The 17,906-nt window shown below is 41.0% G+C and overlaps 1 protein-coding gene across 2 annotated transcripts in view; it reads left to right on the top strand.

Moving 5' to 3' along the window:
• Positions 1 to 17,906, top strand: part of PTPRO (protein tyrosine phosphatase receptor type O) — a 195,011-nt gene that overhangs the window by 155,719 nt on the left and 21,386 nt on the right. The window contains exons 16-19 of one of the 2 annotated variants that reach the window (XM_024575591.4): positions 1,549 to 1,617; positions 3,938 to 4,021; positions 9,204 to 9,239; positions 12,534 to 12,615. In XM_024575591.4, the coding sequence (XP_024431359.2) occupies positions 1,549 to 1,617; positions 3,938 to 4,021; positions 9,204 to 9,239; positions 12,534 to 12,615 (271 nt within the window). The remainder of the gene's footprint in view (positions 1 to 1,548; positions 1,618 to 3,937; positions 4,022 to 9,203; positions 9,240 to 12,533; positions 12,616 to 17,906) is intronic. The other variant, XM_053921772.2, reaches the window with a different exon arrangement.

Raw genomic sequence — 17,906 nt, 5'->3', positions numbered from 1 at the left:
AATGGAAGAAGTGGTGTTTACGAGGGTGATATTGCAGGTGCATCCACAATGCTGCATACAGCGAAATATTTCAGAGGAGTGGTTCTGCTTCAGCCAGCTGGTTATCAGGGCACAGATTTGTGACACCTGGTGCCACGATCCCCGGCAGTCTGATGAAGCCTGTGGCCCTCTTCCAAGGACAGTGCTTTCCTTTTAAGTGCATAAAACAAAATATACAGGATTGAAAGAAATGTTCAATTTCTTCAACATTGTTCAAATTTTCAATTTATGTTAAAGTATGGTCATCAAAATATTTAAAAGAACAAATGTGATGTATGCTTTTTTATTAATACATTAGATCACAATGTTTAGTAGGTGTCTACTAATTCTCCCAGTTCACCAGAGTGATAGCTGTGAACAATACCCGCAGCCAGTCTTTACAGACAAAAGTCTGCAGTAGCTGTTGTTAGCGGATCACAAGTACTGACGGCATTGTGGCTTGTTACCTACTTTCATAATTAAAGGAAGTGCTCCATTTCAGTGAGAGGTTAGGAAAGTAAAGATGCACTTTTTCCTCACATGTGTATAAAGCTCTAAATTCTATCCTTGGCCCCCAATTTAAGAACCCTTGAACTGGAAGGTAAAAATTATCCTTCTAATTTAAATGTAAATGAATTCCTGTCTATTATGGGAAGTTGACATAGGAAAACCAATTGCGGATGTATAATTTAAGATACAATATGATATAATAATATATTTGTGTATTTTTCAAAAAAAAGGAAAACTATTCTTAGACCATCTAATAAGAATAGGAAGATAACACTTTGCCAATGTCAACATCTCTGCTTCAACTCTGAATAAGTCCATCAGTTTCATGGAGAGGGAAAATGAGGTGCGGGAGCCCCAGTGAACTATGTTATTTATGCATGATATTAAGCAAAAGATGGCGAAGGCATGAGAATATGTTTACCTTTTTACTCCAATTCTAGAAAAAATATTAACCATATTTTCTGCTGACAGATTAATAAGCAATTTTCTGGCTGAGAGGCTCTGCACAGCCTCTCCCACCTCATCTCAAGTGATGAATGCTGTGAGCATCCCAACTGGAGGGAAAGTTTTAGCAGAAGAAAACAATACAGCTTGATCCATCACCATTATAGACAGGAAATCAGTACGCTATAAAAAATAAAACCCCATCAAGAATACTCTCTAAAAAAAACCCCTTAGTTTTATTTAAGAGAGTTGCTATAACTTACTTTGTAAAACATGTTAAGTCCCAAACACTTAAAGATTTATTGAAGATCCTGAGTGCCCTTTGGAAAGCATTGTGACCTGAAACCTTTTGGCCTCCAACTATTTGCTATAGAGATGTGCAGCCTTGTGAAAAACTGTTTTGTTTTGCTGTATCTTTCTATTTTGCATCTTATGCAATAGAGAAACCCACAGAACTTATTTTAGCTTTAAAAAAAATAATACCATGATGATAAGTGGGTAAAGCCTCATATGTCAAGGTGAAAGAATGCTTCTCCATCAAGCAGTAACCTTGATTTTGCAATTCCTTTCACACAGGGAGTGTGGCGCAGGAACTTTTGTCAATTTTGCGTCCTTGGAGAGGGATGGAAAGCTCCCATACAACTGGTGAGTGTCCTTTCGGAACAAGCCTCTAGACAACCTAGGTGTGCTCTGTGTCCTGCACACTTTATGTTAGTCTTCAGGGGATAAATGGTTCTGTCTGGTTATCCTTTCAAAATGTCTTCGACAGGGAATTTCAAAAGTTAGATCTTCACAGAGTATATTGGTATATACTAGTTTAATGCAATTATGAAATAGCAAAAATGTCAAGTTTGCCGTGTACTTACTGTATTAAACAAAGAACTAAATCATCAGTTCTGCAAGTAGCCCATAACCATGCACAAGAAGGGCTTAAATGCAGGAGCCACCCTGAACACGGGGCAGCTGAAGGCAGGACAAGATACCCCATGGACGCAGCATGAGACAGAACAGCCTCTCTCCTTAAAACTCACCTTTCAGTGCCTGGGGACATGAGCCACCCCTTCTGTTCATAAATCAGGTAGAATTACACAGCCCAGGGCCCTCAGCTCTTACACGTACAGGTAAATAAATAGCAAAGCTGGGAAAGTCCCATGAGAAAACATGGCATCGTTTTTTCTTTATTCTTGGATATTAGGGACGTGGAGGGAAGAGGTAATCTGAGAATCAGAAAGCATTGTCAGGAGATTAAATTGGCTGACATTGTGTTTAACAGTCACACATGAGAATTGACAGTGCACTGCAGTCAACAGCCTACGAGACTGCTGATTAAGTGACCATCTCATATGAAGTCGGCACAGGATCTACTTTGACTTTGGTGCAAGCAACCGGGCAAAGCACATGTAAATACACACACTTCATATTAATCCTTAGTAAGGAATCTTTTTTTTGTTTTTACTAATGACCCAAGAGGATTAATCTTAAAGAAATAGGTATCTGAGATGGGACATTTTACTCTACAGAGTTGGTGAGGAGGGAGGAAATGAATTTACTGAAAATATGAATTCTACTTCCCTGAGTTGGCACCTGTCTACGTGATGCCCACTCTTGTTGAAAGTCGACTTGAGATAGGATTCTTTTGTGCTGTTTTTAAATTTTAGCCTGAATGGAATTTTGCTATTCGGATACCACTAATCCAACTGTGAAGAGAGATGGACCCATAAACCCTTGGCGGTGAAAAGTTAGGAAACATTTCTAGGTCTGCTCAAATATATTAGCACTGTTTTCAAGAGTAAGAGACTAATTCATCGATATTTGTTTGTCACCTGGCCTACCATTAAAGAAGGCTCAGTCACAGAGCAGTGATGAGCAGTCCATGAAGGAAGTGACTCATTTATACTTGTGACTCAGGAGACCTATGTATTGCCTCCACACCCCGTCACAACCTACAGAATATGGGACACCCACTAGGGATAACTGAGGTGAAAGAGAACTCACTTCAGGACCTTCCCATAAAATCAAGAAAATTCTCATGCAACACTTGGCATATGGATTTGCCAGTACCCGCATTTTCTGGCTGACTGAGAATAGATATCTCAGTGGAGATTCGTGATAGCTAAAGTGACAAGGTGACAGCATTTCCCCCCAATTCTCAGAATAACTGTAGAGGCAGCCGTAGGATACTTTAAAATCTGCATTAATGAATATTCTATTATACAAGTGATTTGAATGTCTGAAATTGGTTTCGAACCATGCATTTTAAACCAACAGTCTGAATTAGAACTAAAGCGAAACGAAATCGTGGGCTCCCGCTCAGCTGAGTGTTGGTTGGGACTACAGACGAGGCTACTGTGCTTGAATGAATGATACCTGAGCGTCTTGCCACACCTCCATGTTAAGGATTATTTTTTAGAAGTGATGTATGAGTTAAAATGAAAACAATATAGAAAGTCACAGTAGTGCCCTAGAAGTGCAGCTTTATAAGAACGTGGTCTGAAAGCTCAGGGTCTGCACCAGGATCCGTATGTAAAGCCACCATTTATACTTCCTCCCACAAGCTGCTCTTACCTATCAAATGATGTGATACAGGCTCCTTCAAATAGGCCTGAGCACTGCATGGGTGATATCCACGAATAAGGCTCAAGATAACTGATGAGGCATTTAAGTACCTCATTTACCTGATTGTTAAATGTAATCACCTCCTGGCAGGCTAATTAGCACAAAATAAGTCGAAAAAGTATTTCTGATTACAATAAGAGGCTGTGTGTGAATATAACTGATTTTGACAATATTATAACACTTCAGCCCTCAGATTTAAATTTCATGGAATGGAATAATATTGAATTATAATTAAGGTGCTTATTTTACTTGATTCCAGTAAGTAATGTACTGCTATCTGTTCACAATTTATACTACTAACTCTTGCCACTTCTTCATCTTTACATCTGTTATCTATTAATGCTCACAGGCGTAGGAGTATATTTGCTTTCTTAACCCTGCTACCTTCATGTCTGTGGACTGATTATCTTTTGGCATTTTATATTAATCCTTGGTAAGTGATTTTTGTTTTTACTATTTACCTAACACAGTCTTTGAAACTTAGCTCTCAGGACATAAGCAAAACAGAAAAATTATTTTGTGTGATGGCAGCATCTAAAATTATTAATTATACATTGAAATGGATTAAAGCACTTAGAGGTACCAAGATGCTAACCATGTTTTCCAATTAAATTTTCCTCTTGTAATATTCTTGGCATGCTTTCCTTCCATTTATTACTAGTCATTTATTTCTTCTTGAGTCCATCCATCGGCTCTCATCTTTGTAAATTTTGCTTTCCATTTTCCTTACCATCTCCATCCATTTCAGAGTTCCAAATTACCAAGAAGAAAGGAATATATTGAGGTAAAGACCCAGAGTATTTTACCCTGTATTTGGGGCCTCCAAAATTTTTTAATATGAATGCTAACTCTTTAGTGAATGTGGAGAAACTGACCATATTCAAGGCTCCTCGAGTAATTATTTTATATTGTTGCCCCTTGAATAATTATCTTATATCGTTATCCCCACAACCATGCCAAGGGTATTTTCACCCTATTCTAGAGATGTGGAAATCGAGGCTTAAGAAATTAACTATCTTAACATCACACTACACAGAATATTCAGCTTCCAAACCGAGGTGTCTCTGAACTCTATTCTTTTCTGTGTAAAGAGTGGCCTCCTTTAAATACTGGTTTTCTTGGCTTTTAAATTATTTTAATAATCAACTTTTGAAGAATATCCTTTTCAGTTTTACAAAATAATAATATTCATCATAATCATCTTGAATTCTGAGACCAAATAGTCTAGAAGTACTATTTCTTTTCCTGAACCATAAAAAAGGTAGTGTTTTCCCAGAGAACTGACAAAAAATATCATTTTTAAGTATTAGCCCATGGTGTTTGGGTAGTAAATTATGTACAAACAGATGGATCTAGAAATGTGGACAATTTGAGAAGGACTCAGAAAAAAAGAAATTTTAAAAAGTTCATGGACTGAGAAAAAATGGCCTATGTTTGAGGCAGAAGAAGGAAAACTGGAAAGCAACCTGGAGAGCTATTTATCCAAAAGGACAATTGATCAAATGTTCTCCAGCTCCTCTGAGGACAAAATAAACACACGTGGCAAAGTTTAGGACTTTAAGTTTCAGTGGAAGAAATATAAAAAAGGGACTTCCTCAAATACAGATTAATGCCAAATTTGTGTTTTCTTTAAAAAGAGAGAGAGAAAACAAGAGAGACTTGAGACAAACTTTTGAAAGGTGGCAGACACCGTGTGTAAGTAATGAAGTCAGAGGGTGTACCAGGTGACAAGGACCTGTTCACCATCACCCTGCTTGTTTTTAGTCCAGTTTTCAGCAAGGACTTCACCAGAGTCAACACGGTGTTTTTACGTATTTAATATCCAATCGTTCTCAGGTGTGAGAAGTGCACATAAATTCCATTTTGTCCTTTGCACTTTTAACTCAATATCTAATCATCCTTGAGTATTCCACCTATCATTAGAATACTTGGAATAAATACACGCAAGGTACTCTTCACAGATTTCAACTGAACTAAAAGAAAGGAAAATGCATATAATATTATATTCATTCCCCTACTTAATTCTCGGAGTTTTCTCATTTTCCACCAGTCATTTTAAGCTTCTATCAGGCGAGCCTATGCTTATTTGCGTGTCGTCTTTAACAGGTCTCTCTGACGGACACAGGATCAAATTTCAGCAACCCCTTCATGGCCCACTATTTACAGCACTCATCACATAACAGGAGACCCAAGTTAGGGGTCGAAAGCCTGCAGGACAGTTCAGAAGAACTGTCCTGAAACTGTAAAGGGCTATCTCCGGGCGAGAAGAGAAGGCAAAACATAGAGCCCATGCTTTCTGTCACTTTCAGTAAACTACACACGTGTCAACCAGTGAGAACAGACCGGAAAAAACTTGTAATCTATGTTTTCAGCTCTAGGCTTGTGCCATGCCAATGTAAGAGAAGTAAAGTTCATGGTCCCTGCCCAAACCCCGGTTTGCTACTTTTCATCTAATGACTCACCGGCCCCCAGACTCACTGCCCAGGTCCTTCCCTGAACTGTCACCTTCACAAAAAGATAGGCCCCTCTTGGTTTTCTAAGATCCTCCCCGCATCTCTAGTGGTTCACGTGGAAATCCGTTCTGTTTCTCACAGTGTTGCTCAAATCTCTTCCCCAGATTGCAGAGGAACCAGGGCAGAACCCCAGTGCTCAGTTGGCTGAGTCTCTAGATTGTTTTGTGCCGGGATTTCTGGCTTTAATGATCTCAGACTGTTTTTCCTGTTCAAGGCTCCACCTGGATTCAGTGTCTTCACTCTCCTTTCTCTTACCACCACATCCACCCTCATGCTACTCTCAGATATTCTCGTGTCTATTCCAAATCGTCAACACTTGACATTGTAAGCGTGCAGCAACTTCGGCTTTAAAGTGCTCAGCTTTACTCATGGTTATTGTGTGTTCTCTTCAGAGAATGCTATAGCTCTAAAGACCTTTCTTTAAGATTTGGGGATGATTTCTGTTTAGCTCATGAGAAAGTAAGTAGTGCTCACAAAATTAGGGGTGACTAGAATTTGGGGGGCGTGTGGTTGGTTTTGTTTTTAACTCTCACAACTCCCAATGTCTCTGCCGTTGCTTTATAGCCTTCTTTGCACTGAATTCCAATCTGAATTCCAATCTGGGTGGCTTTCTAAGACTGTCATACCATGAAGAACTTACAAAGAATGCATCTTGGCTTCTCGAAATCATTAGGGTTTTGAACCTTATAGAATATAAATGAAAGGGAAAAAAATTTTAAGTGGATGATCCTATATGCATGTATAACATATAATGGATGATTGCTATTTATCAGTTATTCAGAAAATCTATTTATTGACAAGAATTTACCCTAAACATCACCCAAAATGTTCGCTGTAACATGCACACACACACACTAGCTTTTTTCATAATATGCTGACACTGAAATTGTTAGCAAAGCCTTAAATCACATGTTTAAAAGTGAGATTCCCTGGGCTTTAGCCTTAGAATTAGCACAGCAATTAAAAATGTAGGGGAAATTATATCAGTATTGCTGTGGTATCTCATAATTCAGTCTAGTCGTGTCCCCAGACATAGGATACCTGCAGGAATTCAACAGAATCTGGGCATGACAATGCAAGTTGTAGACTAATCATGAAGACAGACACTTAGGGATGATAAGACTATGACCGGAAGTCATACACAACCTCTGGTGGAATTTGTTATCAGTTTAAAGTTCCTTCGATCAGTGAATGAGAGCGAGAGGAAAAGGAGTGTGCCTGCCCCACGACTCCGGTTTCTGCACAGCTGTTGAACAGCGGCAGCTTAATGCTTCAGCCCTGAATTTGCTCAGGGTCACCCTCCCACATACATTGGTTTCTTCCCAGTTTCCCTTAAAAGACTATTTGGATAGGAAAGGTTTCTTTCTTTTTTAGAAAATGCACTAAAAATACATATTTTATTCGCATAAAATACGTTGGCAGCCTTCTGACTTTGCCAGAACTGTCATCTATGCTGACATTCTGCTCTCATAAAGGACCTCAGTAATTGGCTCCTGCTACATGAAGTAACTGTGGGTCCCTAAAGTTCACTCATTGCAAGAGCTGAGGACAAAATTATTCAAGAGGTATTTCTTTAGGTTCCCAAATGCTTATAGGACACAGCTCTGTCTCATGTTCCAGTGGGGCTCTTTCAGGGGGTAAGAGAAGGCAAAGGAAAAACTGGGATATTTATTCCCTTTAAATGTCAAGTGTAGAAGACAAAGAGGGGGTGAAGGGGAAACAATAGGGCAGGACCTATTGAATGGATTGTCTTCACTCATAATTGGGAAGAAATAAAAACCACTTGAAACCAGAAACACTCCTTGCCTTCTGGATATTTCCCTACATTTTCTGTCCTGCTTTACTTTTTCTCCATCCACAAGCCCCGTTTCCCCAGTGGGACCTCAGGAAGCCCAAGTCCAGTATTAGATTCTTAGTTGAATCACTAAGTAAAATGGTCAGGGTGACATAGCAAAGATGTTTCTTTCAATTCAATTAAATAAGCATTTATTAACCACCCACTATGTGTTCCATGAACTGTGCTCAGCTCTGCGGGGAGGGGCATTCTAGCAGTCAGACAGACTGACAGGTTGGCAGTCTACGTGGGAAAACCTTAATGAGTCACGTACTGTGAAGGCACAGAGGAAGTGGTGCTTTGTTCCGCTGCAGGCTTTGTGGGATAGCAGGTATCCGAACACTCAGACTTATTACAAATAAACGCTTTGGCTCATGGAAACACTCAGGTCACACCTGGACTGTTTACTTTTTGAAGGTGTGGGTGCTTCCACCAATTTGTAAAGGCCTTTGAAAATTATATATAAAAAAGTATCATTCACAATCATTTGCAACATTTATTATTTATATAAGACATTAAAATACACTAATGAGGTGTTTCAGCAGATTCTATCTTAGCATTGTTAGTTATCTTACTTGTTGGTTAAAAACTGTTACCCTAAATACCCCCCTCGGAAGTATAATTAGCTGGCGCATACCTCAGTGTCACACGTAGTTGAGCTTACAAACTAGTCATGAATTAAGAACAAGCAGGTAATAGGTTAAGTCTTTCAAATAGTGTAAACGCTGGTTTAAAATTGAATAGGAACATGCCATGTAGAATTATATAAGACACAGGCCAACACTGATAGCACAAAGTCACACGCCCAGTGAAAATGCCCAGAGAAGCTATTTCGGTCTTTAATTAAGAGACCAGCATCCACCCTCCCCCCATGATTTCTTGCTTTTATTCCCTGATTCTACACTTCTTGCCTCAGAAATGGGAGTACTCAGGCAGTTAATACTTACATATATTTACAAAATACTTGAGCAACTTAATCACCAGTAGCAAGGAATTATATATTTCCAGAATTCTGTTTTTGGCAAATATTAAGTATAAAATGTAGGTATATTCCTACAATCTAATAGAGTTTTCAAAAATGAATCTGAAATTATCATTATTTTCTCATTTAAAGAAAAGTAATTAAACAAGCCTAAGATATGTTTAATGAAAACTAAATAATATTGAGGTTCCTGACGTAATTATTTAAAACGTTTTAAGTTCAATCATTACATCAATCAATTTTTTTTTTATCCAGATAAATTTGTCTTGTTGTTCTTAATTTTCAGGAGTAAAAATGGCTTAAAGAAGAGAAAGCTGACAAAGTAAGTGTTTTTATGATTGAGACATAATCGATAATTAACATCGTGTAAGTTTAAGGTGCACAATGTATTGACCTGGCGCATTTACATCCTGCGTCACGGTCCTGCCCCTGCGTTAGCCGACACCTCCAGCAGGGCACCTGAGCATCACTCCCCGCTAAGGGAGAGCACACATAAGGGCCAGTCTCTCAGCAGTTTGGAAGTATATAATACAGTAAGATTTTCTTTCTACTGGATTTTAAAATATTTTATTTTAAAATGGTCTTCATAATGATAACTTTACAAATTAAAAAGATTGCTTGTTCAAATAGAAGAGATGATTAAGAAAGAGAGGCAAGGAGCACTGGAGATCTTCCTCCCAGGCATAGTCCTCACTCTGGCTCAAATAAACTCTTATACAATTTTATTTAAAAGTGACAGAAAGAAGCAAATGCATACTAAAATAGCTGAGCTATTAGCTGTTGGTGTGTTTACATATATGGATGGCCGGAACTGCTAAGAAAGTGTGTCACAGAAACCATGTGAGGGATAAAATATACATCATCATATGAAATCTGAGAAAGAATGGGTTGTTAGGAATTATAAAAGTCTTTCAGAAGGAAGTCTGTTACTCTAAATCTATAAAAGATTTAATTTTGGCCATATCAAAATTGTATGGAAACTTTTGCCATGTTGTATTTTGAAGTTCTGTGCTTATTGCAGGGAAGTTTTTACTATGTTTGAAGTAATAATAAGTGCTTTGAGAGAGGCTGCCTCGGGAAATCTTTATAATAAATAGAAAAAGAAAATTGCTCTTGCTAGCCTGCGGTTTCCCTTAACTACTGAACTGTTAAGTCGTAAGAATTAAGATTCTGATGGGTGAAAATTAACCATCAGTTGATTTCAAAAGCCTAATTAGATTATCACCTCCAGGCCTTTAGCAAAACTGGGCATATAAAGAGGGGAAAGTACCTACAAATAGAGTTCATCCCTGATACTTGGCTAGGATGGAATGTTAGGGAATTAATAGGTGGCACTCAGGGGTTCCAGCCAGATTTATGGCATCCACGCTAATGGGAGAAAGTCAGGGACTACGTAATACAAAAGAAAAGTCGATGCAAAAACATTTCTGTTTAGCCTCGAGTGACATAATATGGTGGCACATATAAGTAACAGAATTATTTTTTCCTAAATCTATTTCAAATCAGTATGCCTTCCATTGGCATATATCAAGTGAGGTAGGGGAGACTGGACCAGCCTAAAGAGAGAGGAGGTACTGGCACCTGGAAGGAATGATTTGACAGGAAGAAAAATACCCTGTTGCCCAAATTACTGGTTGGGTCAAGTAGGGTAGAGAGGCATAGACTAGATCAGTTAGAGGACAGGGTCTCGGGGCCAAGAGGGGAAACTCAGTTAGGGCTTGTTTCTCCCAAGACACAGGCGGAAAGGAGAAGGGGAAGTGAGACGGGGACAGAAGTTTGGGTAGAGTTTAGGAGTGCAGGAAACTGTCCAGAAACCAAAACATTGCATCAAACTAGCTTCCTCATTCCCTCTTCTCATTCTGCCTCTAATCCTATCTCCTCTAAAAGTCATGTGTTGAGGGGCTTTCTTTCCCCTCCCTCACCTTTCTATTCCCTTCCTTCTTACCTTTTCTCTTTCACTCCAAATGCCCCCCACCACCATGTGCCCTTGGCTCCCCAGCCCGTGTCCACTCATCTTCGCTCTGCCACTTCTCCCCTTTACCTGGTCTTTCCCCCTTTCCCTCCAAATCCTTCCCTCCGGGCACTCGTTTTCTCCTCCTCACCACCCTCTTCCTCTCGCCGGTGTTCATATTTCTGTTTCCCTGAGGTCCTTCCTCTGTCTCTCTTTTCCCTCTTTTTTCTGCGTTTGTTTTTTCTAACCCATAGACATTTTCTCTGGCTTGCTGTCTCTATCGATCCTCCCGTGTTTAGCCACTTTTGGGGAAGGAGGGAAAGTTTGAAAGGGAAAAGCTTTTAGCCGGGGACCATTCTCCCCGGCTCGCACCCAGGGTGCTTCCGCACGGCAGCCGTACGATCGCGGACCACTCGCCTGGTTCTCTCAGCCTCGACTCTCTTCTGGAGCTCGGGGTAATGCTGGCCATGTCGACCTCAACCAGCAACAGAGCAGGGTAACATACGCAGATACTTTAGATCTATAGTGGTGTGTGTGTGTGAGTCATTAATGTTATTATTATTAAGAAAAAGCGTTACAGTTTAAATGTATTACCTGGAAGGTATAATGCCCTTTAGCATCTACTAAAATCTTAAACTAAAAGAACTATCAGGTTAGCTGCTCCACAACTTTAAATGAGTAACTACTGGGTACTGTGTGCTTGCTGTGAGGACATGAGGCCACATGTAGATGACATGGGCTGAGCCACGTGGAACAAAACTGGAGGGAAGGTCAGCTGTGTGGTCCTGGGCGAGTAGAAAGGCTTGGGTTGGGTGACAGAGTACAGCATGCCGCAGAAGTGTAGGGCGTAGGTTGGTGCTGGTAGATTCTAGAAGAGGTGAGCAGCTACAGAACACTACAGGAAATAAAACATAATCCTTATTTTAAAAAGAACAAACAATAAAAGAGGTAAGAACTTTTTCTACAGATGCAGAAACATATGCTCAGATGTCTTAGTTGATTGTGTCTCTGAACCTGCACGTCTCTGTGCAGGTGTGCCAGCCTCCAAGCGGGGCTCTCTGGGGGGGGGCGGGGGGCTGGGAGCAATCTGCATATATAATGTGCTCCACCCACAGTCCTGCCCGGTTCTGGGGAGACAGTGTAACTAGCTGCATAATTCCTTGTTTGTAAAGCTTGTTTACACTTAAAAGTTCTTTAATATACTGTGTGTAACCTGGTGAGACCGTATGATAGTCGTGTTTTATAGATGAGAATGCTGAATCTCGGAAGAGTTAGGTACATTCTATGAGGTCACACAGTAAATAAAGCAAAACCGTAACTCAAACAGGTCTTTAGAGTCTAGTCCTTTGTTCTTTCCCATAAACCAGAGTTTTCTAGAAACAACACACATACATGTGTGAGTACATGTGTATATATTTTACTGCTACAATAAGAGCCAGTTAAAGATCTAGAGGTTTTTCCTCTCTAAAGGAAGTTTAATATAGTGGTTCCCTTTTTAATTACAATATTTTAAGGTCTGGTAACTTGAACAAAAAAATGAGTGCTAAACTTTGAGAAGCAAACTTCTATTTTATCCAAGAAAATTGCTCATGTTTGAGAAACACAGTGTTCATCAAAACCTATCAGTAAGGTTTTTACAACCCACATTTTCTTTCTTTGATAAAGCCCAGTTCAGCTGGATGACTTTGACGCCTACATCAGGGATATGGCCAAAGACTCTGACTATAAATTTTCTCTTCAGTTTGAGGTGAGTGAATAAAGCAGATGCTGCCTTCTGTGACAGATGAGATAGGACATGGGAAGTGGCAAGTTTGTGTTGGTGTCACTCCCGGCTCCCTGGGCAGTGTGTGGGACAGGGCTGCATCATGAGCAGGGTGGCGGTTGGGCTCAGGGGTGTCTGATCTGCTGGTTCAGAGACAGGATGCCCACTCCTAATTATGGAAATAGGTCTGGGCTTGGGGGGCACAAATAAAAGAAAAGAGATGCAGGTACTGGGGGGGAACAAACATGGTTATGGGAGAAACTGCCATTGAAAATCAAGGTGACTGAGACTGCAGGGGAAAGCACGATTGGGATCTGAAGCAGAATTTCACTTTCCGGGTGTGTTTCTCATGCCGCTTTGGTGTTGCACATGGTGGATGAAATGGACCCATTTGTCCTCGGGGCATATAAGAGCCTATAGTGGGGCTCTTAAGCCTTATAGGAGTCCTGGTATTCTAATTAATATTTCTTTGGGATTTTTTTTGAAGAAATTGGGGAAAGAGAGTTACACGTAGTTTGTGTAGAAGAAAAAAAATGTCAAACACCTTTTTCCGAAGCATACGTATTTGTTTGGGTCCAAGACTGTGTGTCAGAGTGGATGGGCATGTGGAAGCCTGGGTCTCAGCTGTGCGGGGACCATAACTGGTCCTAAGGTTTCTTCCCACATATTGCACAGCACCGAACACGGTCTGGACGGCTCATGTCCTTCAAGTCACTACAGGGTGGACCATGATTCAGGGGAACCAGAGAAAGGGGAAGGTAAAGAGTCTTTTCCAAATACTGCAGATTTTTTTAAGCAACAAAGTTGCTCTTTCCTGTGAAATACCAGGTTGTAGAAGGTAGCTTTCTCCTCATTATTCATATTTACTCCTTCATTCCACCCATCAGCCAAGGACAGCTTTGGTCTGCAAGAAGTAGCAGGAGCCCTGGTGTGAACATTCTAATGGGGAAGTTAGGTTGCAAAGAACCGTGTATTTTATCAGAGGCAAAGCCCCTCACAGCCGCCTGCTTCCTGAGCAATCCCACACAGAGCCTCGGGTGTCCACGGCACACAGGTGCCCGAGAAATGGTAGATGCTGCACCAAATGCTGTGTGTCAAGGAGCAGAAATTGGATTTGAATTGGAGATCTATGGTGAGGATGGTGTTTCACAAAAGTATGTCAATGAAAGAGGAGATTTTTGTAAGTAAACATAAGCTAAAGCTCAGAAAAAATGAATATCCAGATAATTCTGATAATGGTGATGAAAGTTATGATATAGGTACACTTTCAACCTCATTGAAGCCACAGCCTCTTAATTTCTGTAAGAATATATGATTTTGGTGACATGGCTAAATCACTGCCTTTGCTGAGAGGTGTAACTATTACTGTGTGTCTGAACTGCATCATTATAAAATAATTCAGTCATTTTTTGGTAAAAAGAAAAGATTATTTGAGTTGTCAGTGACAGAAACACAATTCAAACTGGTTTAGACCACGGAGGAAGGAGGTCTGTGCCAAGGATGCTGCTCTGTCATACCATCAAAGGGAAGGATGAGCAGCGAAACCAGGAGGAGGGCGGGGAGGCAGCCCATCATGAGGACAGGGAGGCGGGCCACACCCCTGAAGAGGCCTTCTGTTTTTATTCCTCAGTTCTGCTTCTCTCTCTGTCTGAGCTTCACTTCACTGTAAACCAGACTCTGGCTCAGTGGAAACCATGACCACCAACAAGCCCTGTGTCAGAGCCTATAGTTTCCATGGTTTCTGAAGGGAACTACTGACTGTCTTTCCTGTTCATAGTTTGAAAAATAACAGGGGAGGGTTCCAATTGGCTGTCCTGGGCCATAACGTCCCCTAAAACCAACCACAGCTGCTGGGGTTGGGGGGAGGTGAGGAGGGCAGAACCACAGCTCTTACTGGGAGCATGAGGCTAAATCAAAGGACAGCATTATTTTCAAAGTGAAGGCACCGGATAACCAAACAACACAGGATTAGAGCCTTGATGCAGATGCTTCAAAAATGTGAAAAAGTTGAATCGTAAATTATATGTGCTAATTGCTCAATTTATAATATGCTGAGGGATTTTATACATTTAATGTTAAAATAAGCACATCTAGGCTTATTACATAGGATTTATACAGGAGGTAGGAGTGTACTAAGCTGGAAATTCAAACACCTGGGTCCTCACTACCATATCACCACTAATAAATATTGAAAAAAATCAAATTTTTCATCGCCTCGGTTTCTCCATCTACAAAATGGCAGGTTGCACTGAGTCAGTGGTTCTCAGTGGGGTCAGTACCGGGCAGTTCCCTAGGTGGGTTCAGGGATGCATGGGAGTGGTTTTTGGTTGTGGTGATGGGTTGGGAGTAAGCTGCTAGTGGTATTTAGTGGAGAAAAGGACAGGGATGTTAAATGTTCTTCAGTAAGTGGGACAGTCCCACAGAACAAAGAATTGCCCCACAGCAATATGCTCCGCTGAGAACACTGCACTAAATGAAGGACAAGGATACTTCTAAGCTTTGTAACTCATGCGTGTTCATCAGGATTCTCCAGAGACAGGGAATCAATAAGAGATAGGTAGGTAGGTAGGTAGATGATAGATGATAGATAGATAGATAGACAGACAGACAGACACATAGGTGATATAATAGGATTTAGAGAAAGCAAGATGGAGAGATTTGTTTTAAGGAATTGGCTCACATGACTGCCGGAGGTGGCAAGTCTGAAATCTGCAGGACAGACTGGGGACCCAGGGAAGAGGAGACATTGTCACTCAAGTCTGCAACCTGGAAGCAGAACTGCTTCCTCCTCAGGGGGTTCAGTCTTTCCTCTTGAGACCTTCAATTGACTGGATGAGGCCCACCCACATTCAGAAGGTAATCTGCTTTCCCAGAGTCTACTGATTTAAATGTTAATCACGTCTAAACAAATTATGTACTCACAGCATCTAGACTTGATGTCCGAACAGGCAACTTGGCACTATAGCCTAGCCAAGTTGACACATAAAATTAACCACCGCACCATAATTTAAAGAAGCAGTTAGTGTTTTTATTTAGTATGAAGCTTTTAACATATATCTTTGTGCTTAGAACACTATTGGTCATGTATGTAACTTATTTGGTGCCAAGTCCTGATATATTGTATCCTCACTATGGTGAGAAAATGCAAATCACTCTCCAGAAGTCTGCTTTATTTAAATCACGAGCTCAGATTGTTTGTTTTGGACTAACATGTGTTCAAGCAGTGACCCACTGATCTGACTCACTTCCTTTTTCATTTGAAAGCTTTCCAGATATTGCCAGTTCCCAACCCTACCCACCCCTCAGGTTCATTGTCAGGGGGTCCTCATCAATTTTGAAAGATGCATTGTGCTCCCCTACCTGATTTCAGGGTGCATGTCAGAACTTCCACATGGCAGCCCTCAAACTTTCCTGAAATTGATAAATGAGGCCTAAGAGGGGAAAAAAAAAAAAAAAAAAGGTTTCCTTCTGTAATGGAAACCCAAGAGGGTGTTAAAATGGCTCGGTCAGCTGGTCCAGCTAAATCCAGTAGCTGAACGGCTATTTGCTCTGTTTATATTAATGCTTGATAGTTGTATTCGTTCTGACCCTGACACTGAAAGCTCACACTCATATTGAGAAATTCCATCATTTATAGCATCATGCAAATTGAAACTAATGTCTGGATTTACATATATTGCCAGTGCATTTATAAGTTGTTCTTGAAGCTATACAAGTAGCTAATTTGCATTCACTGAATAAATTTCTCTTTCACCCTGCATCTGATTCTGAATCACTAAAAAGACTGATTATCCTTCTAACAAAAATATACATCTTTTCTTAAGGAGGGTGGAGACCCAGGGATTCAATTCAATTCTGCACTTCTTAGGTCTCGTTTGGAAAAGGTTTTGAGAGCCAGACTTCAGAGCTTGCGATCTGAGAGCTCGCGAGACACACTACACACGGCTCGTTCTGCCCTGTTGGCGGTGCTCTGTTTGGTCGAGCTGCGTGTGAACGAACGCCTTCCCCTGTTTGTTCAGAAATGTGTCTGCTAAGATAAAAACAAAACTACATTATTATCTACACAGTTCACAAGAGATGACCTCTGATTTCTGGGAGTAGCTGCCATTTGCCCCATTTTTACTTGTGTTCAGCCCCGTTCACTAGGGACCTGCCTGCCGTCCTGCTGAAAAAAGTCGCCTTGAACCCTCTCCAGCAGTATTCACACTAGAGGTCTAGCATTGGTCTCAGACCTGAGTTTTCTTTCCTCTCATTTCTAACGTCCTAGGTTTGGTCTCTGTTTCCAAATGCCGGTACCAGTAATTTGTCCAGTGATTGGCGTGTTGTCCCTAAATCCCATCCTAGAGCCCAGGGCTCTGGTAGCTATTGCTAGATGCTCCTGAGGTTGACTTTCTTCTTAGCCATGGTCCCTCACCTGCCCAAGATCCCCATCACTACTGCACCCCGTTGTTCCTTTATACTACCTTATTCAGAAAGAGGCTCACGTGCAGATGTAATTAGTTAAGATGAGGTCGTACTAAAGTCGGGTGGGTGTCCTTATGAAAACGCAGCCACGTGAAATACAGAGACAAACGGGGAGACTGCCAAGTGATGACAAAGCAGGGATTGGAGAGGAGCGGCTGCAAGTGAAGGAATACCAAAGGTTGCCAACAAACCAGCAGAGGCTAGGAAGAGGCAAGGAAAGATTCCCCTGCAGGTTGCAAAGGGCACATGACCCTGCTGACTCCTTCATGTTAGATTTCTAGCCTCAAGAACTATGAGACAATAAATTTCTATTGTTACAGGCCACCCAGGTTATGCTACTTTGTTATGGAAAAACTAATACAGAACGTCACTAAATATCTCGTTCTAAATCCTTTCCCCTCCCTTTGTATTTACTTGAAGCATGACTGGACTTTGCCCAATTCCCTTGCACATCAGGAGCTCTCCTTCCCCGCAGCCCGCCCCCCCTCCGCCCCAAGCATAGGAAGAAGAGGTCATGTGAGCATACAGTCAGATGGTGGCCATCTACAAGTCAAGAAAAACCTCAGGATGAAACCTAACTTGCCAGCACCTTGTTCTTGGACTTCCCAACCTCCAGAATGTGAGATATGAAGTTCTGTTGCTTAAGCCACCTGCAGTATTTTGTCATGGTAGCCCTAGCAGACTAATGCAGTGCATATATTTCTGCTTTGCTTTTCAAGACTTGAATGCTTCAAACACAGCCACACAAGACAGCTTGTGTTGGGCCTCGGTGACTGTATTAATTTCCCAGGATTTCCATAACAAATGACCGC

This window comes from Desmodus rotundus, chromosome 3 (genome assembly GCF_022682495.2).
Source record: "Desmodus rotundus isolate HL8 chromosome 3, HLdesRot8A.1, whole genome shotgun sequence".
Lineage (NCBI taxonomy): Eukaryota > Metazoa > Chordata > Mammalia > Chiroptera > Phyllostomidae > Desmodus > Desmodus rotundus.
Note: the sequence above shows the minus strand (reverse complement) of the source record. Positions and strands in the feature narration are given on the sequence as shown.